This window comes from Lissotriton helveticus, chromosome 5_1, assembly GCF_964261635.1.
Source record: "Lissotriton helveticus chromosome 5_1, aLisHel1.1, whole genome shotgun sequence".
Lineage (NCBI taxonomy): Eukaryota > Metazoa > Chordata > Amphibia > Caudata > Salamandridae > Lissotriton > Lissotriton helveticus.
The window spans coordinates 524,823,577-524,848,435 of record NC_136065.1 but is presented as its reverse complement, the minus strand read 5'-3'; the positions used below and the strand labels follow the sequence as shown (position 1 = coordinate 524,848,435).

Below are 24,859 nucleotides of genomic sequence, written 5' to 3'. Positions count from 1 at the left end.
CAATGTTTGGGCATATTAGGTACCCCCAGGATCTCTGCTAGGTGTCCCAAGGGTGGGGGGGTGGGGGGCAGGTAACTATGACGTGGACCCTTATAGAATGAGTTTTATATGCCCTGGGTAAAGTGAAATTGCACATTACACTCCCCACATTGTGAAAAGTGCTACCCAAAATCGATTTTGGTGGTAGGAGCACTGTGGAGGGAGGATCTGCAATATTTCTGCATATTCAGAACCCCTACAAACTAATAACTCTTGATAGGAGAAGGCTTAAATGCCATTCAAAGACTTCCCAGAGTGGTATTAATAAATCCAACAATATAATATTGTTGAATTTCTCCTAAAATGTACATACAAGAAGTTGTAAGACTTTCTTGTTGTAAGTCCAAATTCAGCCTTCCAGTGGTCTGCCTGATTGGTCAGAGTTAAGGGGATTAGCCAGGCTTCTTTGAAGATGTGATAAAGAGCCCCTGGAGTCAAACAGCTATGCTGGAAAGGCAGGGTCCTGTTGTACAGGAATGCCATATCAGGGGGAGAAGTCGTAAATAATGGACTTCAAGGGAAGGGAAGGAAACCACTGTCATTTAGAACTTTAACATTTTGAACCCACGCCAGATGCTAGGATTAAGGAAGGAACGAGCAGATGCAAGGGTGAGAGACTATGGAGAACAGCCATCATAGGGGTGTGTTTAGCTAGCTCTTCTATCCCTGCTGGAAAATCAGCCATTATGAGTTTGAAAGAATTGGTGCACTCTGGGCCAAAATAGTGCCACACTCTGCAGGAAGTGGTCAGATCTCTAGGTGGTACCCTGCAGCCCATTGGGCAGGAGTGACCTCCTGCTTGACCCAGCGAAGTTGGAATAAGTATCTGAGAAGAGCAAAGCCCCTCCGATCTGCTGCTTGAAACTTAAGAAATCAAGAGGGGCCTTGCTGGAGGTTTTATGTGCATTTCCTAAGGTCTGCACTCCGAAGACTGCACCTTCTGCACTATCTGAAACTACAGCCTGTGGATTGCCTTGCTGTAAAAAGGACTAAGGAGTGGACTCCCTGCAAGTTACAGGTTAACAGAGCTCACCTGGAACATCACCACCAAGAATCCTCAACCTGGAGAACTACCTGTGGATATGTAAGGGTTTTGTCCAAGTGGATTGTGGGAACGGAAGTCCTCAATTTTCAAGGACCATCGTGGAGCTTCCAGACCCTTGGAGTGAGTTTGAGACACTTTGGGACCCTTTGAGGGAACTTCAGGAAGAAGTTCCAGAAGTTTGGAGAACTTTGGAGCAACTTTGGAAAAAAGCTCCATAAGGAGACTGACTCAACCTGGCCAGCCAAGCAGCCTGCCTTCAACCGCGAGTCAGCCGGACGTCCAGGTTTGCCCCGCTGAAAAGCTCAGTAGGCCCTACTTTCACAGTTTGACCGGGAGTAGTCAAAATCCAAGGCCGGCAAACCCTCACCGAATGCAGCCTTGTGAAGAGCACTGAGGGACCCCGTGAGAAAAGGCTCCATAAAAGTTTTTCTAAGTCCGAACGAAGAAAAGGTGACCAGGAGCAACCACAAAAACCAAGCTGCCTGCCTTCAACCGCATGTCGTCCTGGACCCTTGGTTTGCTCCGCTGGAATGCTCCGGAGGTCGGTCTTCCATACGTTTGACTGGGAGCTCGTTGCAAGGCAATCTGGAGAACGCTCACCGAATCCGGACTGGCTGAGAGCTTCGAGAGACCCAGGAAGAAAAGCTCCAGAAAAGTTTCTAAGTCGGAAGGTAAAAACTGGGACCGAAACATACCCTGAAGGGAAGCCGCCCAGGGATCCATCGCGGATGGCCTGGAACTTTGACCTGGTCTATCGCAACCAGATGTCCTGATAAGGGGCTATACATTTCTAAGTGCTAGAAAGTGCTAAATCTTTGAAAATCCGTATCTCCGGTTTCCTACATTGGATTGTTGTTGTTTTGGTGTCATTTTGGTGTCATTTTAAGATAAACATTTCCTATTTTTATAAATTGGTGTTGGATTTTTATTTTGTATTATGTCTTAATTATTTACTGAAATTGTGTTTTTACATGTTTTACATACCTGTCTTTGAAGTTAAGCCTGCCTGCTTGCAGCCAAGCTACCAAGAGTTGAGCATATAAACAATTTTCTAAGACCTATTCTGATCCCTATACTGTGTTAGCGGACTTATTGCCAGTGGCAGACCTACATTTGTCCCTACAAATAATCCACTTTCCAACGCTAATAAATAGGATAAGAAGAACTTGAGCTGCTGAGCTAGTGTGGGACGTAAATTAAATGACATCATCTGAAGTACAGGACAGTGAGTTATAATTCTTTGCTAAGGTCCACCAGATAAATCTTAGCCATTTGCTTTTATTTTATGCCCTGACTTTAGTCCTAACACCATGTACAATGAACAGGTCAACAACAGATCACACCAACTGCACAGGTGAAACACAATACCCCAATACTGAGAAATGGCTTTTAGGCTGTCAGTGAGAAAGAGAAGCTTTAGTCTACAGGCTGTTGAAATAAGTGCCAAAACCCAAACTGGTTCAGAATGGAGTATTAACCAATATTACTAAGCAACGCCAAAAAAGTAGGGAAGCATCTCACACAGAAAGGGGATCTCCACCAAACCAGAAGATGAAGAAGCAGACTTGCAGATCTGTGAGGGTGCAAACAAAAGTTCACATGCTGGGTGTGTTTCCCAAGACATAAGCACTCATGTAGAGGGTAAAAAGATCTGTTAAGAAAGGACTTCAACTCTGTGGTAACATCAACTCTGTGGTAACCATGATAGACAATCAGCTGCCACATGTCCAAAAATGTCACTCAAGAAGACTAAAGCAGAGCTGGTGTTAGTAGATGGCCCTTTACTTAGGATTTCAAGTTTTTTAAGGGGACAGGGGGAAAACTGAGACAACAAAAGGAGGAATTGTATTTCAAATGGCTGGTATTTCCATTGCTACTTGGCTATGAACTCACAGGGATGAAAATACAAGATTGCCACAGATGAAGGAAAATGTTGAGCGCATGCGAAAGAAGTAAATGCAAGCTATTAGGCCAGTGGTCCTTATTCACCAAGCACTGCAAAAAATAATATGTGCTGTTAGTTTCAGAGAAAGGTCCTTGACGTGAACCGCATCATTTCAATACTAAAGTCGCAAGTATGCAAGTCAACAGCGGATCACATGATGGAGAAGCAAACAGCAAGGTTTCTTTAATACATTAAAACTTTCTTTGTTCAGACCTTCTTGTAGAAATCAAGCTCCCGTGGTCCACGAGGGGGGGGCTGCAACTGCTTAAGGACTGTGCCATCAGGATGCTGTAATATGCCTATAAAAGAAAAAAATATCTGATAAACTCTGTCCTGGTTTAAAATTAACACAAGTAATAGGAAAATACTAAATTGAAAGAGATTAATAAGCAAACATTAAAAGTATGCTCCTATTCAAAAATATACAACTGTAAATAACGTTCCTAGGCAATATACAATCTATCACAAAGAAACAAATAAGATACAAGAAAAGAGCTCAGTGTAACCGACAAATATGGTATTCAAAGAAATTATTTTAATTACAACAAACAAATATACAATTCATCTTGAAACAATTATTTGTTAAAAGGACTTCAAATTAATGACATTACATTAACAATGTTTTTTCTCCATACATGGTTGGCATTAAAAATACAATAGAATTTAAAAATCAAGAGTGGCCGAAATTAAATCTTCGATGTGCGTATCGGCGCCAGTTGTGCCTTCATCAGGAAAAGCCACAGGTAAACTTTTTGTAATGTCTGAAATTGTCCTGCACTGTAGTGGAACCGATACACAGGAGAATTTTCCCTTTATAAAAGTCGCTGATAATTGCAGATATTCTGACTGTTGTTGCTACATGGGATATCTTTGTAAAATAAGTCACATTAAAGAAAGATCAATTCTAAGACGAAACGAAAAGATGCATGGATGGCGAACATTTGTAATGTATTAAAAACACCACGTTCCGATACGTATGTGTAATACAATGCGTAAAGAGAATTGCTTAGATGGCAACCCTTCTTAGGGGGCTTGAAACTGAAATTGCCTATTGTTCTGAAGTCTCAGGGACACAAAGACTTCACCACCATTTCCCCTGAACTTCCTTGCTGGGAGTTCTGACCTTCAAAGAGGTGCCTGCTGTTGTTTTGAACCTCTAGAGTCTGTTTTCTACTGGGAGCTGGAAGACTCCACGCATTGTCCCGGATTGTCGCATCGAGGTGCCAAGTTTGTCGCATCGTTGGGGGATGCAGTAAGAAACTGACGCATCACCTCCCCTGCGCAGCAGTAAGGAACAGATTACCTTCCCCACGGCCATTTTGTTTGTTTTGTGTGACTGATCTAAGGCACTTTGTGAGAAAAGTGTTGCATTTACAACTTGCATCAAACTGAACTATTTCTACCATGTGAAAGACTTATTTTTAATACTGTATTGTGGATTTTTGTCGTTTGGTCTTGTTTTGATTTAGATAAAGATTACTTATTTTTCTAATCTAGTGTGGTGTCCATTTGTAGTGTCTTCACTGTATTACTATATATATATATTCACAAATGCTTTACACACTGCCTCTGAGATAAGCCTGTCTGCTCGTGCCAAGTTACTAGGAGGTGAGCAGGGGTTATTTTAGGAGTGTATCCCCCTTACCCGGACTAGAAGCAAGGGCCCCTATTTGGACAAAGGCACCTTACTCTGCCAACTAGAGACCCCCATTTCTAACACTCTGGCACTGCTAATGAGCTTAACTTCACCTTTACGTGCATTTAGGAGAACAATTTGTTTAACCAATGCAATATGACTAATGGCATGGACGCTCATCCAGACTGGTTGTTTGCATGTATTGCTCGCATTGCAAGTGACTCTAACTGTGGCCCTACTGGGGTGGGACTTGTTCCCCCAGCGCAACTTGTGGCTATAGGAGAGGCTTGCCACACAGACGCGCTGAAAAGCGCCAGATACTTCTTGCGGGCGGGACAAGCCCAGGGCAAAGACCAGGCCAAGACAGGTCTGCCTTAGCCTAGTCCCCGTCATGGACTGACGGAGACTAGGCTGGGTCCATTCTCTTGGCTCCTTGATCTTCCGTCCTTTGATGCCTGGAGGCATGTCTCCTGCTAGGGTATTGCGAGCTTTCAAACATTCCTTTGACTATCCCACCTTCTGAGGTTTCTTTGTGGCTAATATGGGCAAGCGGAAGGTTGCCCTCAGATCCTCTATAACCCCTCAATCACAATCACAATCACATACCACAATTGATAGCTTCTTGACTAGGGCTGTGGGTGGACCTCGTCTCTAATGAAAGTAAATTGGCAGAGCATAGTCTTTCACTTACAACTAATGACTTCCATTTATTACCACTGCATATGACCACTTGTACCACTCCCACATGCAGCGATGAGTCTTTTGCCTCTATGGTACATCCGGCTACCCTGCCAAATCCATCTGTGAGGGTAAGCATTGGTTCAAGTATTTGTGATAATTGCTCTGCCGGTGTTGGTTTGGTGGATGGATAAGAGTCGAACGTCGGAAATGTGACCAATGTCTGCTTGCCAGACCCAGATTCAGAGGCGGGGCCTACAGCTGCCGGGGCATAAAGTGCTCAATCAGCGATACGATGAGCTGGCGAATGTGTCTTCATCGCATGCCGCATTGGGATAGCATGAGTGTGTGCCTAAGTGAGCTGCTGGATGCAAAATGTGTCTGGTCTATGACCGGCGTGCTGCTATCTCAGCCAATCTGTGCAAGCTGATTAAAACAGGGGCAGGAGGCCTCGTCTGCCCTCAGAAGCCACAGACATCCCCATCGGTTGGAACTAATCCCCCAACAACTTTTGCACCACTAGCCACACAATATCTGGCTTGTGACATTGGGACCAGAGTTGATGTCAACACTCAATCTTCGGCTACAGCCACCGGAACTGGCTTATCGTAATACTCCATGCTCGTAACAGCCTTGGGCAAAGGGCGGAAGAACAACAACACAGATCTCAACAGGAGACTGCGTTTAATTAGAATGCTGGGTGTCAGCTGAAATCAAGGTGGCAGAACACAACGCAATTCGGGGGGGGGGGGGGGGTACTAGCCCCAAGGGAACTCTGCTGGCAGCAAATACAAAAATCAAGGACACTCTCTGCCCAGGAGCGCACACCGTTCCGGAAAAGTCCCTTAGAGGCCTGAAGAGGCTGATACAAGACCTCACCTGAGGCATTCAAAAAAACAAATACAGACTACACGGCCCTCACGAAATACGTGCCAAGGGCGGTGGAGCGTTCGGAGCACACACGCGGAGCCAACACGGTAAGCAGGTCATCAATACCGCTACAACCCACACGGGGGTTCGTCTCGGACCGGGGCCCTGCAGCGGTGACGCGCGCGGCGTTTGGATCGTTCTGAAGAGATCCAACATTGCGTCGCGGCTCCGTCGACCTCCAGCGCCCTTTAGGAGCGGGAGGTTCGTGGGGCACAACCAGCACAACACACGCCGCGTAGGGAAGAGGGAGGCCTCGACCCCGCGGCCCACTAAATCAAAGAAAAAAGCGCTCACACACGCGAAGCCCAAACACCACAAGAAGGGCGAGAAGCCCCCCAGCCAAACACCGGCGCGAATGCCACAGACACAGCGTCACATAATGACAATAGGAACATTAAACAGATGAGACCAATAGCAATAGGCTCAGGAACGTTAAACAAATAAGGCAGATAGCATATAAATACACCAGTAAGCCCAATACAGTAAAAGAACTGGAGAGCACTTAGCTTTGCTGCGGAGCAGCGAAGAAAGAGAGAGAAGGCATAATCCTCGCCTCCGAGTCCTTAATAGAATTGAAACTTTCCGTTACGTTAGCTAGGACATTTTTTCATTCAACCCAGATCTGTGACTGGGGGTGAGTGTCTGAAAAGTTTCAGCGCTCTGTCCATCATTTCCTTGTGTTTGCTTTGTTCGGCATAAGTTGGCAGGGTATGGCCAGACGTGAGTCCCGGGCTCACTGTGTCACTAGATTCAAGCTAGCGTGGTTGATGAGGGGTGATACCCCGATGATGCTAGTTTCTGGTCCAGGGAACACCTGGCTTGGCAGTTCGGGCTGGACTGTTCCCATGAGGCACAGGGTCAAGACTGATTTGCATATAGCTGCGTCTGAATTGGGGTGGTGAAGTGAGCTAAAGAACGATGATGGATTCAACTCAGATCTGTGACTGGGGTGGCTGTCTGAAATCTTTCAGTGAACCATCCATCATTTCCTTGTGTTCGACTTTAAGGGGACCTTCAGACATCTGCAGTGGATTTTGTTTACTGCCAGAGTCCCAATTAGGCATCTTCTGCATTAATGGAAATTATCTGGTAATAGATAGATCATTATGTGCCTACAATGAAGCACTGGGCACCCATTCAGCTGGCACCAGTCAGCCTCTTGATCTAGCCAGCAAGGCCAGTGCCTACTGCGCCAAGAAGCAATGAGGGTGATATTAACTGCTTCTCAAATAAATTGTAGGCGGAGTTAAATCTTTTAACCAGTCACTGGGGAAGACAATGGGTTTGAGCTACAGGGGGTCAGTATTTTTTCCCGAGGGGCTGTCAGTCTAAACTTTAGGATTCAGATAAGGTTTCAGGACCACATTCTTAACTTTGCTAAATGTTACTATGAGCTATTGAGTGCCAGGCACCAGCCAACAGAAGCATCATGCTGAGAACAGTGCTGTCTATTTACTGAAAAAACCCAGATCGTGGCAGTGAGACACTGAGTAATAGGACACCAGTAACATCTTCTGCTACTTCTTCTGGCTAGGTGTAGGTGTAGGTGTCAAGGAGAGTGGTTAAAATAACCCTCTATAACGCCCCTACCTTTCTGATAAAGAATCTCACCGTGGCTACTTTTACACTTTAGCAAGACCAGGCAGCCCATAATATGTTGGCAATTGCTTATTCCCTTGCATTTTTAAAAAGGGATAGCAGAACAGGAGACAATTCTATTGCATAATTTCGAGAATAGGTTTGTCATTTAAATTAAACAAATATATAATCAAGTGGACATTTTCTCACACTATGACAGTAGGTGGGATCTGCTGAACAGTCCGCATCAAATTTACCTTACAAAACAGCACAGTAAAAAAAAAAAAATTCCGCAAGAGGTAACCAGGTTTTTTTGTGTTTTGTTTTTGGCTAGATATGGATTAGCGAGTTTCCCTCATTCTGCTTCTGGAACTCTACAGGCCATTCGCCGTTCTGATAGGATTGCATCTACTTTGCAGAGGTTAATTCTTAAATTAAAGCCACTAACCTATATTTCTATAGCGTATGTATATGTTCACCTAATCATTTCCATGTTCTCAACCATTGCTGATAGACTGTTATCATAGTTATCAACTCCTATATATCTAGAAATATCAATCAACACACACACACACATCCCACGTCCCCCTCATATTATCGTGAACTTTGGCAAAAGGGCCAAGGGCCAGTAACATTTAGTAGGGATAAATTGTGCTGATATAAGATATGTATTAGACAGTAGAGTTAATAAACCACCCAATAGGGGACTTCTTTTAGGGTTTTTAGCAAACTCCTCAAAGACTAAGAAATGATCGTTCTTCACCAACCCCCCAAAGCCATGCCTCCTGGATAGGGTTTATTTTAAATTCCTAAATTAAACCTTTAAAATGATTAATTTCCTCTAGTCTCCTAAAGCCATGACCACTCCAAGGGGTGTGGAATTCCTATCGCCCAGCTCCCAGGACACATTGTTTGGGGTCTAGCACAACAAGGTTTCATGTTATCATTGTCCTCTGGACAAGCAGGAACAACCTACTGCTGCACTAGACCTTTGACTTACAGTTTAACAATACCATAGTACAGATCTGTGAAAGAGGACAGCCTGCCACTAAACCAAGACAAGTATCCACACGTCTAAATTGTACAAAAATGTATATTAATTAATACAAAGGCGTTAGGTAATGAAGTAAACCCTCTAACAAAATACAGGGGGCTGTTACTCATCTTGCACCATTGACAGATTAAAAACGTGCACAGATGATAAAAAAATGTAACTACTTGAAGCTCCCAGATTGCTCCCCGGGTATGCGCAAATACATGCAGAAGCATGACAGCAAGATTGGCGAATGCTTTCAATGTTAAATATACACAAATAAATGCAGTTTGATAAAAAAGTTTGCAAAACTATTGTGCAACTTTAAATATAATTTTTTTAGGTATCATTTAAAAAAACGTTTGATGCACGAAATAGTGCAGATAAAAGACCGTTAGGGATTCACAAGAGGTTATAGAAGTAGAACTGTAAACCGAACTCCTACAAATCATTGATAGTAATTTACTCATGAGCAAGTGTACACACATTTATTTTCTCATAAACATTCTCTTTCTTCGCATACCCTTTTTCCCACCGTGAAAAAAACTTTTGGTCCTGCCTTGGGCAGGAATGCATTTCCAATGCGCTAAATATTATAGAAGAGTTGTTGAATACTATGAAATATGTAAGTGAATTTGAGAGTGCACAGACTTGCAGGGCATTCCAATCTTGGAACTTCCACTCCCTGCTTACTTCCCTGGATGGCCCAGATTACACGCTGCATGGTACTGGTAAGGTTTTAAACCCCCTCCATATAAAACGGTACCATGCAGTAACACTCCATCACTACCAAGCAACTCCAAGTTTATTCTCAGGTAATGGGAAAGAACTATGTAGACCTGATTTTACTGAGCGGAATTACGTATGATGTTCCATCTTCTGTGGATACGGTCACTCTCGTTTACTTCGATGCGCTTGGCAGGGGCGGTGTTACAGTGTGATTAGGAGGAAGTTGGGGAGGATGTTAGGGTGGATGGTGGGGATAGCAGGAAAGGGGAGGGAAGACTGAAGTTTGGCAGGTAGGAGCATTACATTCTCCTCATGTGAGGACTGGGTGGGAGCGGGAAAGTTGGTCCAGAGTGCAACATGGACCGTTCCTAAAGCACTTTCAATGGCAAGCTTTCCAGACGCTAAAATCAGGTGTGGGATCAACGGCCTACTCATGACAGAGATGCATAATTCCATGTAGGAATTCTGCTCAGCTCTAATCGGGGAGTATGCAGATGTACATAAAGTTAGCAAAATCAGAACCTTGCTTGGATCCAAACCTGGATATTACATGAGCCGTGACATAATCAGAGAAGCCATTAGTTATAGGAGCTTTGAGATAATGACAATGCTGCCATAATTTCCCACCTATCTGCATGGCAGCAAAAGTGACAAGTAGATCATTCTTTTTTACAGGGCAAGTTGGTTTCAGAAGCATCCTATCCCTTGGGCAAGCACATATTTTATAAATTCAACAACCCTGCATTCCATACCCGGAAATGTATAGCATCAATGGGGTCGATTTTTATGACTGGGGTCAGCATTGCTTCTCTACCGACCTCCTATCTGGGTTTATCTAGCCTTTAATCATACAAATAATTTAGCAATAGCAGTCACACTGGTATATTTGAGCGAAATCCGATTTGCTTTCCCTTCATTCAGATTTTAGCACACATTTAAATTCATGAGGACGAAACAGGAGTGGTACTTCTATAGTGCATCTTTCCTTCCTAGGGGGATCGATTTCATCTCCATTCTAATCTTATTGAAATCTTCCTCACTTTTCCAGATAGCATTAGTTTTAAAACTAGAGTACAATTCCACTTTAGTTAGTTCGGACACTTCTCATTCCGCAAAGCTAATTTGTTTTAAAAAGTATGTGTCCCCATGTTCTACAGTGGTAATCGTTTTGAAGATTTTTAGGGGTGTGCCTCTATGCAGTGATACAGGCTTCTCTGAGCATATAACTAAGGAGGAGCAGGAGTTTTTTGCATTATTAGAGCTAATAATTATTGCATAGATTTTACACCCACTAAACTCTAGCCATTTTAGACAAGTGTTAAAAGTTTAAATTGTTAACGGAGGGACTCCACCGGGATGGGATGCACATGGGCATTGAAGTTGCAAATATAATTGAAAAAACTGGACACAAGTCCTAAATAGCTCACAATGCAAATGAACATTTGTTAATTCGCAAATAATAGTCTTCTAAACTTTGTAGAACATGAGGTATTTTACATGACCCCCAATGTATTTCCACTTTTCATTAAAATACTTGCACAACTAATTAACCAAGACCTTGGATGAGCAGGCTAACTTCTATAAAGAATTTAGGATTAAAACTGTATTGTATGTAGACCTCACCTTTTTTACATCTAGCTTTAAGATGGAACAACAGCTTCCCGCAAATGGACTAATTAAGAATTTTCAAAGTTCAATTTAGATTATAAAAAATTACTGGTATGACTCGTGAATGTGAAAGAAATTCCGGATAATACAATGGGTTGGATAAACTTGGTAACAAGCATGGCACTGCCAAAATAATGCCTGTATTTTGACCAGCACAGAGTAAAGACAACAAAACAAGTCAATTTTTCATCTTGCGTAACAAGGATTTACAGATTACAAAAAAACAAAACATCGGTTTACTTTTAGGAAGCGCTTAAAAGCCTGGCTCTTTGATACCAAAATCATGGATGGAGTTTTATTCTTCTTTTTAGGCCTTGACTATACTTGTCGAAGACCTATTTTGGACAATATAAATATTTACAGAGAGCTCTGAGTAAGTCCACTGCTTAAATTGACTATCTTCCACATCATTCTCATCTGCGTGCTTCTTATTCAATGGTTTTCTTTCTCTTTTTGTGGCTGTTCCTTTACTCTAGCTTTTTTTTTTTTTACCATCCTTTTAATTGGATGAAGTGTATCTTTCCACCTTACATTTTGGAAACTACTTTTTTCTTCCTTCAGCACTCCATGCAAGTGCATATTTTCTTACTCTCTCTCTCTCGTGTGCTGCTTCCAAACCTAAATCTTTGCTCTACATGCTACCCCATGCCAAAGCGCATCTGTTGTTTTCCCTATTGTTCCTAGTTTTGCCTATTTTTTTGTTTACATCCCACCTCCAACTGGTCCTCTGTTGCTGCACCCCGCTCATCAGCACTCTCAACCACATTCACACGTTGTTCCCAAATGTAACATTCTTTCATTTTTTTAAAAAATGTTTGGGGCCCAGCAGCTGCAATTTACTACTGGTTCTGCTTCGACGTACTATTTTTAAATGTACTGTTCGAAAATGAGTGTCCACCACCTTGGAACAGTAAATTAAATCAAGGAACAAAATGGTTGCCATGTCATGAAGCATGTGTGGCAACAATCTGGTCACTATAGCTTCGTGACACATTTGAGCATATACCCGATTGCACTTTTTATGCAGCTGCTATTATGCATCAGCAAACAAGCATTGTTTTTCTTTTTTGGCAATGTGAAGCAGCATCGCTGAAAAGTACTGGGAAAGCCAAAACGTCAGGTAATGTCAAAGAAAGGCGAGACATAATGGCTTTGCCAATGCTCGTTTGCTGATGCAGTCTGTTCTTCAACCAAGATACCTCTTTTATGGTTAATGCTTGTGCATTAAGAGTACCCATATACACAAATAAATATAGATTATTATGCTGACCTATGTTGATTAACGAATTAGCAGTAAATAGACTTTCAACCATATTATTAATGAATTATATTTAATTGACCCAATTGCTTACAGTGAACTGGCGGCCAGTTCTCCAAAGTTCTCATACAGTATGCATTTAACACATAGGTTTGTAGCTTGTACAATTGTTATAGAGTTGCTGTTGGGATCAGTTCACTGCAGCAGGCTTGGTATCAACATCCATGCCCCTATGTAGGCTAATTCAGATAGCCTGACAATTTCCAAGCTATATGGATAAAAATAAAATGCTGTTCGTAACCTTTAGGTGAGCAGACTCTGAAATTTTACTACAATGTTGAAGTATCTGCTAAAAGCGGATGTAGTCCCAATGTCGTTTTATTTTTGTATTTTTAACAACATTAGAAAACAGCAAGAAGTGTATGACTGCGATCTCAAACTATACGAAATGCCACAGGCATTATATATATTAACAACAATAATGTTACCTGGTCGGTTGCACTCTACTCCAGAAAGTGTAGTCACCAGAAGAGACAGGGTATACCGTTATTTTAGGTACCTGGGCCAGCTACACACTGTAGTATAATTGCAGACTTTCTAGACAGCGACCTTTATTAGAGCTACATTTACTGGACCGTGACTAATGTAGGAGAGAAAACTAATTTACCTAGACTTCTTCAGTTACAGGGAATACACAGGGAAATTGATGGCCAGCATCTTTTCTTTGGAGGATTGAACAGAAGAACAATGAGAAATGTGGGTGATAGATCTTAACTGTGAAATGGATCAGCGGTGAGGAGCAGGGAAGGATGAGGATAAGGAGCAGGGAAGGATGAGGTGGATAAAGGATGAGGATGAGCCTGAAAAAGGATTAGGATGATGATAAATGATGGTATATAGAGAGGAGAATTAGCGAACGTTAAATTGTGTTGGTACGGCGGAAGGAGTGTTAAGAGAAGGGTGGTAGAACAAAATGGAGAGAAGAGTGATGGGTGGGGAGGGTGATGGAGACAGAGGTTGATGAAATAGGTGAGACTAGATGGCGAAAATAAGAAGGCAGAAAAATGCAAATCAAAATTTAGAAAAATCCTTTCAGTCTTGAGGCACTCATATGAGCTATCCATTTCCACTTTGTTCCCCATAAAATACATTCTACCCTAAGGCCTAATATTGGTTGAAAACTAGCCACCAAATTACAATTCCAGTCATCATTCTCGCAATCTGTGCTCTTGGCAAGCACAGTGGGCAGCTAAGGAAAGAAACAGGCTCAAATGTGTTCAGAGGTGTGGAATTTAATAAATTATCTACTTGTCCAAGGGGCAGGTTGCTTTATAAATCTACTTATCCTGTAACAAATTACACTTGTCCCTTTGGTGCCATGTATGCGGCAACAAATTATGGCAGCAATCTCATTATTTAAGAGCTCTGATATAGTGTCTCTGATTATGCAGGGGCTCATACCATAGTAGTGTTTGAATAGTTGCAATCCCTTTATGTTGCCACGTTTCGCAGATCTACATACTGGTGCTGAAGGTAGCAGTAAGCAATAGTTCCAGGGTTAGAATGCCCTTTTGAGTCTGTGCAAACCTACTAACTTGCATGTTTTAAGAGTTTTCAATAACTCTTCTCTAATCTTTACCCATACTGAGAAATGTTGGAAATGTACTCCGGACAATGGCAGACATAAACCTTCTTCCAGAGTTGGTGAAAAAGTGGTTGGAGGGAAAGTGAACTTGCAAACACTTCGATTTTCGCATGAGCAATCCTATACAAGCATATTTGCTTATGCTAAAATGCAGTTCAAAAATATTTTCTAGGCGTACTATTTCTTGTCCTACATCTGGAAATTCTTGGGAATTCACGAAAGCTGTATAGATGCACTTTATGCAAGAACATATGCCATGGGTGCACTTTTGAGATGTTCTTTAATAATTGGGCCCTAATTTGGGCTGGCGTTGCCCATGACCTTTTCAGTTTATTAAAATTCTGTCTCTCTCGCTGTATTGGCTGACTTCACGGTCAGCGACAGCATTCTGCTCTTTCACAAGGAGCATATCAGCACACAAAGTAGTTTTGTTCAGTGCCAGTAACTACTGTGGCAGTGTGTGATTTTTGAGAACAAAAACTATTTTTGCTTTTGTCAATGTTTGTTATAATGCTGAGGGCCCGGCAGCTCCCACACCAATAAGGTTTTACAAAAACCATGCCAAAACAATTCACACATTGACAAAACCAAAAAGCTGACCACCAATTTCAGACCCACTGGCTTTGCCAAATGATTGTTTATTTTTGTTTCTCATAATCTTATTGAAACTGGTTACACTGATTTTCCATTATGAATATTTTTGGGAAATACTAGCATGCATCAACACATGATGCTGCATAGACATGGTACCTGAAATTTTACAGTAGTTTAGCTAAATGTTGTTTTTCCTGCTTTTATGTTTATAATGAACATTTTATTTTGAAAGCAAAGGATCATCAACTATGCTTTCAAGATATGCAAATATTTGCATCAAATCAGAGAGCATTCTGGGAGCATTATACATAGCCTCATATTACTAAACTTTGAAAACGTGTGTACACATTTTTATACTGGAACCACTGTCAGTAGTGCAGTCAGAGCTTACAACATTTAATTAGAGCGCTCACCCTAATAATAATGGTTTTCAATTAATGAACCATCAATTCAAGTTTGAACAGCATTAACATATGGACAAAAATATTACCTTAACTGCAGACAGTGCCCTTCCCTGCTGTGCGGAGGGTCCCTTAATTGAAAGACTTGGCTTCTGCAACGCACCTCATTTCCTGGTATTTTCTGCACATGCTCAGGTCTTTCACAGCCCTTCGGCATGGTCAGCGTCATTTGAATACCGCTGACCACTACAGCCAAGAGAACGGATGACGTCAGTGTGCACTCCACGTTACGGCTGGTATTTTGGATAGGCCAATTTGTTATTTCTGTGCAGCTATCTTCACATTGTTCACACTGGGAATATTTTAACGTGTGAGACACGATCCTTCCGGTTTTGAAAACAGTGTTTTATCCTGCCCTGGCTTTCCTTCTGATAAATATAAACAATTGGATTTCCACACAGCTACTAGTGAGCATCAAACTTTATAATATTCATTGGTATATTAAATCAAATTATGGCTTCAAATCAATAAAATGGTTGAGTATAATCATGTTTTACCATTCCCTGGCAAATCAAAGACACCATGGAAAATGTGGTTCTGTTAGTTTGAAAATTACTTTGTGGCTATTGATGCTGAAGAATATTCCCCTAGAAGGAATTTGGCCATTCTTTTTAGTTATTTGGGCAGTGAGGGGCAGCAAATATACGTCAATCTTCCAGTACTGATATTTCTACAGGAGATGGTGATGGATTGAATGTATATACAGATGCTGTACAAAGGCTTAACAAGACATTTTTAGAACAATCCAGTGTCCTGCTTGAGAGATCGAATTTTCTCAAATGGAAGCAAGATCCCAATGAGTCACTTGAAGAGTATATCTCTGCCTTAAGGATCTTAGCAGCAAACTGTAACTTAGGATCTGCTTTAGATATATATTTATATGACCAATTTGTGTATAGTTGTAATTCGAAAAAGCTACAAGAAAGTATTTTAAGTTGCAGAGACCCTTCACTTGCAGAAGTCATTGATATGGCAAAAAGTATAGAGAGATCCATTATTTCTTCGAAATGTATTTCAGTTGATGGTGCTATTACTTACTTAGTTGATTCAATTCATGAAGATTTCTCAGTTAATGCAGTAACATTTAAAAACAAGAGTTTTAGATCTTTTCATAAAAACCTGCTACAAAATGTTTTCGATATGGCTCAAAGAAACATCTAGGTAACAGTCCTATTTGTCCAGCTTTGGGTAAATAAATGCATGAAATGTAATAAGACTGGTCATTTCCAGCCTGTGTGTAGAGGTAAAAGTGTGTTTCAAGTTAGTAATGTACAAACAAAGGAGTGTTATGATACAGGAAATGTAGGCCATGGTGTGTGTTTACAGAGTGATTTCCAGAAACTGATTTTAACCGTTTATGCGGATGTGTCTTCATAGCCAGAAAGCCAAAGGTCCCGTTTGTCAAGTTACCTTGGGTAATCTTGACATTGACATGATGACGGATTCTGGAGCCCCAGTGACCATAATATCTGACCAACTTTTCTCAAAACACTGGTCCACAAATGTCACTCTCCAATATAATTTAAGACCTTTCCTCTGTTAGCTGTCCGTTTCACGCTGTTACTCACGCAACTCTCCAATATACCGACATTATCCCCAAGGCATACGGTGACAAGGAAATTTACATTTTGGGATACTTTTTTGAGAACTTAACTTGTTTGGGTAGACATGTCTACACCAAGGTTTATGGAGCTATTAAAGATTAGAACATAGTGCGTTGGCAGGATTTAGCTAAACTGGATCTTAAGCTAGTACCCGTCTTAGATAATCCTGTTCAGCTGAATGATGCAAGTGTGGCATTTGTGACAAATTCTGAAGATGAAGACTTGCAAAATGTTCTAGCGACTTTTCCTGAAATTTTTGTTGGCAAAATTGGAAAATAACCAAATTTGAACATTTGATGAAATTGAAACCCAATGGTATTCCCATTGCTCATAAACCAAGAGCAATACCTTTGAGTGTGAGAGAAGACCTAAAACATGTTCTGGATAAATTGGTAAGTGAAGGGATTATTCAGTCTACCATTGTTGTCGTTCGCAAGAGGAGTGGAGACAATAGTTTGTGTGAGGACGTACGCACACTTAACAAAAACACAATAGCGGATTGTCACCCCTACCTAAAATCCAAGACTTGTTAGCTGGTATCGGTGGCTCTAAATATTTTAGCCTCCTGGATTTACAGTCAGCTTACCATCAAATCCCTTGACCACCTGATTCTACAAACGTAACCACTTTTGTTACTCATTTTGGAGCTTATAAATTCATGAGGTTACAGTTTGGTGTAGCTTCTGCAGCCAGTGTGTTTCAGAAATTCATGGATCATATACTTGGGGTGATTGATGGAGTACAGGCATATCAAGATGATGTGTTGATTTTTTCCAAAACAAAATCGGATCATTTGACCACACCTAACAAAGGTTTTGAACATCTTTAACGTTGTTGGTGTTTACTATGGAACTGGACAAATGCACATTCTTCACACAAAATCTTGATTACCTAGGCCACACTATTTCTGCTTAAGGTATTTGGCCAAAATTTTCTTTAACACAAGCGATTTCTCATGTTCCCAATCCCATGGATAAGGACACCTTAGAGTCATTCTTTGGCATGACAAAGTATTACTCAAGTTTCATAGCAGGGTATGCTCAAGTTGTCCAGCCTTTACGCTCTTTGCTTTAAAAGAGGTCTACCTTCATATGGGTCAAAGAAACAGACAATGCATTTCAGGAGGTTAAGAATGTAATTATAAATCATCCTGCACTATCCTCATTTTCTCCTGGTCAGAAGTGTGTTTTAACAGTTGACAACAGTCAACATGGTTTAGGTGCTGTTTTGTGTCAGTGGGTTGGTGGCAAAAAACACACGGTGGAGTTTTATTCTAGAGCCCTGAGTGAAGCAGAAAGTCACTATAGTACCACAGAAAGGGAGGCTCTTACTTGTTCATGAGCGGTCAAAAAGTTCAAGACCTATCAGAGGGGAGCAGCTTTTGACATTTTTACAGATCATAAACCTTTGTTACATCTCCTAAATGGTAATAGCACAGGGAAAGCTTCAGCCAGGTTGGTACGCATTTCGTCTTGCTTACATGAATACAGTTTTGTGATAAAGTACATTCCTGGTGGCCGTAATGTTAGGGCTGACTGCCTGTCAAGATTACCTTTAAATCAAACCACTTTGGATGAAAGACAGGATGAAATGGAGTATATGGTAGCCAAAGTTGAGGACATGTTTGGTTCTCAAGGATTTTTTTTTTCTTATGAGGACTGCCTTGATGGTGGTAGAAAAGATGAAGTACTTGAATATGCTAAAAATATGGATATGAGTGGCTGGCCCAAGGAACGGTAGTTCCCCGCACCGTTAAAATATTTTGCGCAAAGTTCAGATGAATTATCTATAGTTAGGGACATACTCATATGGTGTGATCTGTCTGTCCCTCTGCTTCCTTTGCGATTTAAACTTTTTCAGGATGCTCATGACTGGGACATTTAGGAATCGGGTTACCTGCAGGAAGATGAAGGAGCATTTTTGGTGGCCTGACAAGGATGTGTCTCAGTGGATTAATAAATGTCAAACGTGCCTTGTTTCTGACAAGCGCTGGAAACCCATCAAGACACATTTACATAATGTGCCAATTGCTGAGGGAGCTTGGTCCAAGCTTGTGCTAGATTTTGGGGGTCCCTTTGAGCTGTTACCCAGTAATAAGAAGTATATCATGGTGTTGATAGACTATTACTCCAAGCGGGTAGAGTTTGAGTTTACTTCCTCTCCGAACACCTTATCTGTAATTAGTTTCTTGTCAAGAATTTTTAAATCGGAGTATTGCACTTAAGAATTGGTTAGACAATGGCATGCGTTTTGCTTCATGAAGGATTTTCTTCTAAGTCATCAAATCAAACATCTTAGAGTTGCATTGTATTCCCCTTCCTCAAATGGTCTTATTGAAAGAATGAAAAGATTTATGAAGGAGGGGATACAATCTGCCTTGACTTGTAATGTACCGGTTGATTACTTTTTACGTAAGAAAATCTGGTCATATGTAACCATTCCACATTCCACCACTGGAATTTCTCCTTTTAGATCACTTAAGAAATGAGATCCTAAAAGGGAATATGTGTGCGGATCGGTTAAAAGACTTGAAAAATCAAAGTATTCCATGTTTTGCTTGTAATAAGCAGAAGATAAGAGACAATGTTTTAGTTCCGCAAAATTTTACAGAAACAACATTTTGACACAAATGTAAAACAGGATTTTATAGTGGGTGATTGGGTCATGGTCAAAAACCCCATCAGGGTCAAGAAGGGTGTGTCATGGTACTCCTTACCTGTACAGGTGTTGAAAGCTGCTAAAGGGTCACTCTGTTTGGATTAGAAGGGGTGGTGTAATATTAGAGCAATTGTTAAAAGATGCTCCTGAACAGGCAGTCAAGATTCTGTCAGGTATAAGTTATACCGAAGATGATACAGATAGCTGAGCTTATTTCATGTCCGAGTTATTGCCTGACAATGGGACAGGTATTTCTGACTCCAATTTAGGCAATTTGGCTGCTTCTCAAGTGGCAGATTCAAATCTCCCTGTTGCAATTGAAGACCAAGAGGAGAATTCTCTGCAGCAAGGAGAACTGCATGAGAATGCACAGCCTGGAGGTTCCAGGTCTTCACGTAATTGTTCTTTGCCTATCAGGTTTAGGGATTTTTATGTGTATTAAGGTTTCTTCTGTCATAGGGAGAAGATATACTGTTCTTATAAATGCAACTGTTAGTATTTCTTTTATGCTTATATATTTTGTGTAGAGAAATCAGAAGGGGGAGGAAAGAGGTGGTGCTGGGTGGCACCAAGGTGGGCACGTCCTCCTCTTACAAGAGTACTATTAATCAAAAAGGTCCACCTCAGGTAAGGTCAGTGTATATCCTGTTGTTGTTGGAATACACAAAACGTGTTAAAATACCCCTCACACACCAAAAGGGCCCTTGGTGTCATGCTTCATCATCGGGGTCTTCCCGCCCGGCTGCCGGACGGGGCAGTGCTGCGACAAGCGACTACGCTGGAGCACCTTTTAAATGTGAGTGCTATGTGAGTGAATTGGAGTGAGTGTCAGTAGGGTCAGGGGTGATATAGATAAGTAATGTTAAAAAATACCTGGCCTGGTGATAGAAAAAACTGTTTAATAAACACTGGCTGGTATTGTTAAAAAAAGTGATTTCGGAAAGAATAAGCGGGTTAATGGGCTTACTTTCCTGTGCGGGTCAACATGTTTCGGGGCGCCATGCCCCTTCGTCAGGACCGGGGTCAGATCCCCCTGTCACTCACTAATGTCTTTCCACAACAAAAAGTATATGTACAAAGTGGTGTAATGATACTATATTTATCAATGTGTATAGATATATATTTTATATTTATACAAGTCCCTTGCTAATGCAGAAATATGCTTAGGGAGGTAGGGATCAATGCCCCATGAGCCAACACTGGACAAAAGGGTATTTGAGGGTCCAGTCAACCCCCAGCCTCGTTGTGCTTCCTCATCTGTCCGTGGTAACCCGCTTATTCTTTCCGAAATCACTTTTTTTAACAATACCAGCCAGTGTTTATTCAACAGTTTTTTCTATCACCAGGCCAGGTATTTTTTAACATCACTTATCTATATCACCCCTGACCCTACTGACATTCACTCCAATTCACTCACATAGCACTCACATTTAAAAGGTGCTCCAGCGTAGTCGCTTGTCGCAGCACTGCCCCGTCCGGCAGCCGGGCGGGAAGACCCCGATGATGAAGCATGACACCAAGGGCCCTTTTGGTGTGTGAGGGGTATTTTAACACGTTTTGTAAATTCCAACAACAACAGGATATACACTGACCTTACCTGAGGTGGACCTTTTTGATTTATATATTTTGTGTGTCACACTACTTGTTCTTGAAGTTTGTTTTCGTGGAAGGCACCCGCCATTAATAACATGTTTGCACATGCGCCTCGTGTCCTCGTTCCTTCTCAACGAGATCAGAATGCAACTGCAGCCAGTTGCAGTTTGATCATTGTTGAGTGAGAATGCACTCCTGTGTTTTAACAAGTACTGTCTTTTTGGTGAAGCCAAACCTTCTTAACAGTTGTCCAGACTCATAGCACCCGATCAAGTGGGGCGCACCCCTACAACATCCCATAAAGTGCAGTCCAACCCCACAGCATCCCATAAAGTACAGCACAACCCCCCTAGTACTCCGTAAAGTGTGGTGCAACTTCAGGCCACCTGAGAAAGTGCAAAGCAGCCCCACAGCATCCAGGAAAGCATGGAGCAACCTCACAACGTCCAGGGAAAGTGCAGAGCACAGGAGCACCTGTTAAAGTGTGGCACAACACCACAGCATTCGAGAAAGCAGGGCACAAGATGACAGCATTCAGGAAAGTGCAGCACAACCCCACATCGCCCTGTACAGAATAGCACAACTTCACAGGATCTGGTACATTGCAGAGCAATCCCACAGCATCCAGGAACGCACAGAGCAACCCTACTTCATTCAAGACATCACAGAGCAAGCCAGAGTCAGGGATACTGCAAAGCAACCCCCCCCCCCCCCAGTGTTGAGGAAAGCTTAGACCAACCCAACAGCGTCCAGGAACACCCCACGGTGCCTGAGAAAGCGAAGAGCAACCGTGCAGCGCCTGGGACAGCGCAGAGCAACCCCGCAGCACCCGAAAAAGAGCAGAGCAACCCCGCAGCGCCCAGAAAAGCACAGAGCAACCCCGCAGCGCCCAGAAAAGCACAGAGCAACCCCGCAGCACCCAGAAAAGTGCAGAGCAACCCCGCAGTGCCCAGAAAAGTGCAGAGCAACCCTGCAGCGTCCAGAAAAGTGCAGAGCAACCCTGCAGCGTCCAGAAAAGTGCAGAGCAACCCTGCAGCGTCCAGAAAAGTGCAGAGCAACCCTGCAGCGTCCAGAAAAGTGCAGAGCAACCCTGCAGATTCCGAAAAAGTGCAGAGCAACCCTGCAGATTCCGAAAAAGTGCAGAGCAACCCCGCAGCGCTGGGAAGCGGCAGAGCAACCCCGCAGCGCTGGGAAGCGGCAGAGCAACCCCGCAGCGCTGGGAAGGGGCAGAGCAACCCCGCAGCGCTGGGAAGGGGCAGAGCAACCCCGCAGCGCTGGGAAGGGGCAGAGCAACCCCGCAGCGCTGGGAAGGGGCAGAGCAACCCCGCAGCGCTGGGAAGGGGCAGAGCAACCCCGCAGCGCTGGGAAGGGGCAGAGCAACCCCGCAGCGCTGGGAAGGGGCAGAGCAACCCCGCAGCGCTGGGAAGGGGCAGAGCAACCCCGCAGCGCTGGGAAGGGGCAGAGCAACCCCGCAGCGCTGGGAAGGGGCAGAGCAACCCCGCATCCTCTGGGAAGGGGCAGAGCAACCCCGCATCCTCTGGGAAGGGGCAGAGCAACCCCGCATCCTCTGGGAAGGGGCAGAGCAACCCCGCATCCTCTGGGAAGGGGCAGAGCAACCCCCATCGTATGGGAAGGGGCAGAGCAACCCCCATCGTATGGGAAGGGGCAGAGCAACCCCCATCGTATGGGAAGGGGCAGAGCAACCCCCATCGTATGGGAAGGGGCAGAGCAACCCCCATCGTATGGGAAGGGGCAGAGCAACCCCCATCGTATGGGAAGGGGCAGAGCAACCCAGCAGCATCCAAGAAAGCGGAACGCAAGACCACTACGTCTGGGAAGGCATGGCACAACACTACAGTGTCAAGAAAACATCTGCCAAGCCCTACAGTGTACGGTGAGACGTAGCACAGCCCAAGAATGGTAGGTAAGGAGTGGAGCAACCCAACAGAGATAGTTGTACAGCGTCCGGTGAAGCAAGACACAATGGCATTGCAACCAGTTAAGTAAGGAACAATCTAACAGTATCCAGTTAAGAAAATTACCCAACCAACAACCTACGGTGAAGCGAGGCACAATCCCACGTCTTGCAGTCAAGCACTGTACAACACAACAGCATCTAGTGAGACGAGACGCAACTCCCCACAGCTTCCAGAAAGAGACAGCAACCACGGACATGTGTTGTAAGTTGCAACCGTTTTCTTGAAATAAAGGTAATTTATTCATAGAAGGGACAACAGACAACCCAACGCCTGCTGGTCAAGTACAAACTGACTCTCACAAGGTTCTAAGATGAGTCAGAGCCATCAGCGTTCTGGAATAGGTGCATATGACATAGAGATTTAAGGATCATAGACTTAACAGTAGTACAAGCAGTATACAACATCTTCCCTCATTACAAAGAGAAAGAAATACATAACATTAGCCAAGGTTCTAAGATGAGTCAGAGCCATCAGCATTCTGGAATAGACATAGAGATTTAAGGATCATAGAGTTAACATTAACAGTAGTACACGCAGTATACAACAACATGCAGCATCACACACTGCCATATGAGCTGGAGCGTACTTCAACAGCTTTCAATGATCAGCAGCAGCATAGCATACCTACACTCCATTCAGTTGTCAGAAGCACACTCCGATTGCGTCCAATGCGATTCAACAGTCTCCACTCTACCCGAAAAGCTAATGGATGCCACATCGGAGCCCTAGCGTTGTCAGGTGTTCCACAACACACCTTCTCAAACACTGCTGACGCTAGCGCACTCATAAACTCCTACGACCTGCGCAGTGTGTACTGTGCTGCAGGTGTCCCAATATAGTAGCATGCAACCGTGCAAGGAAGGTGGACGACCACTTACCTACTCGGTCCTTCCCATACATGTGCCCGGCCACCTGGTGTGAGAGCGGGACACAGCCGTTAATCGCCCTCTGCTTCCTGTTGCCACAGCCAGCATCGCACTCCACCTGTGGCGGAGGGCTCCTGCTGCTGCGAGGCCCCGCTCCCTCGGTATCCATGCTGTCCTGATGTCCCGGACCTGCACGTCTGACAGGGGAGGCGCCGCCCTCAAGGTATCTCCAGCCTACGCGCTCGTGCCTGCAGGGGTGGTGTAAGGTCCATGTCGTCCCAACCCTCCTCCTACACGGGGAGGGGTCCTGGTTCAGCCCCACCCCGCCTCCCCAATGGGACAGAGAGGGGGACACGAAGTAGGGCCTGGCGGCGTCAGAGACCAGCGACTCCCTCCCATGCACGCGTCTACCGAGTACAGCGACGTCACGCTGCGCGCACACAGTCTATCCCAGCGAAGCCCACGCACGAAGTGGGCTGGAGTTTTCACCGTTCAACCTCCCCATCTGTCATCTCCCCTTCAGTCCATGGTGCGCCTGCGTCAAAATGTGGCGCTTGCGCGAAGGCATTGCCCGTGTGTTTACGCTTCCCGCTAGCTAGAAGTATGCCAAAGCTCAGAAACAACATTTTTTCCAAAGGTCCGACCACTGGCGACAAATAGTAAACTATCCACTCCTCAAATATTTGGGGTGGTTTCTAAGGCTCTCTTTCGGGTTTGATGGTAAGCATAGAAATACAGGTACTTCCGGGTGGCATGAACGGACAGAAGACTTGGACACATTGGAGCTGCCGGGTAATGGAAAGGAGGGCGTGTTGTTATTGGAGCTTGGAGGGTTGTGATATATGGGAAGCGGTCGAAGTGTAAGCAAAAGTAGAGGAAGTTGATTGGACAGCACTGGAGGTGGGGTCAGTGGGCGGAGT

The 24,859-nt window shown here is 43.5% G+C and overlaps 1 protein-coding gene across 1 annotated transcript in view; it reads right to left on the bottom strand.

Moving 5' to 3' along the window:
- Positions 1-24,478, bottom strand: part of IPMK (inositol polyphosphate multikinase) — a 166,014-nt gene extending 141,536 nt beyond the window's left edge. The window contains exons 1-2 of the mRNA XM_078642872.1: positions 23,952-24,478; positions 3,243-3,328 (exon numbers count right to left, since the gene is read on the bottom strand). Of these exons, the coding sequence (XP_078498998.1) occupies positions 3,243-3,328; positions 23,952-24,108 (243 nt within the window). The 5' untranslated portion in view covers positions 24,109-24,478. The remainder of the gene's footprint in view (positions 1-3,242; positions 3,329-23,951) is intronic.
- Between the last annotated feature and the right edge of the window lie 381 nt (positions 24,479-24,859).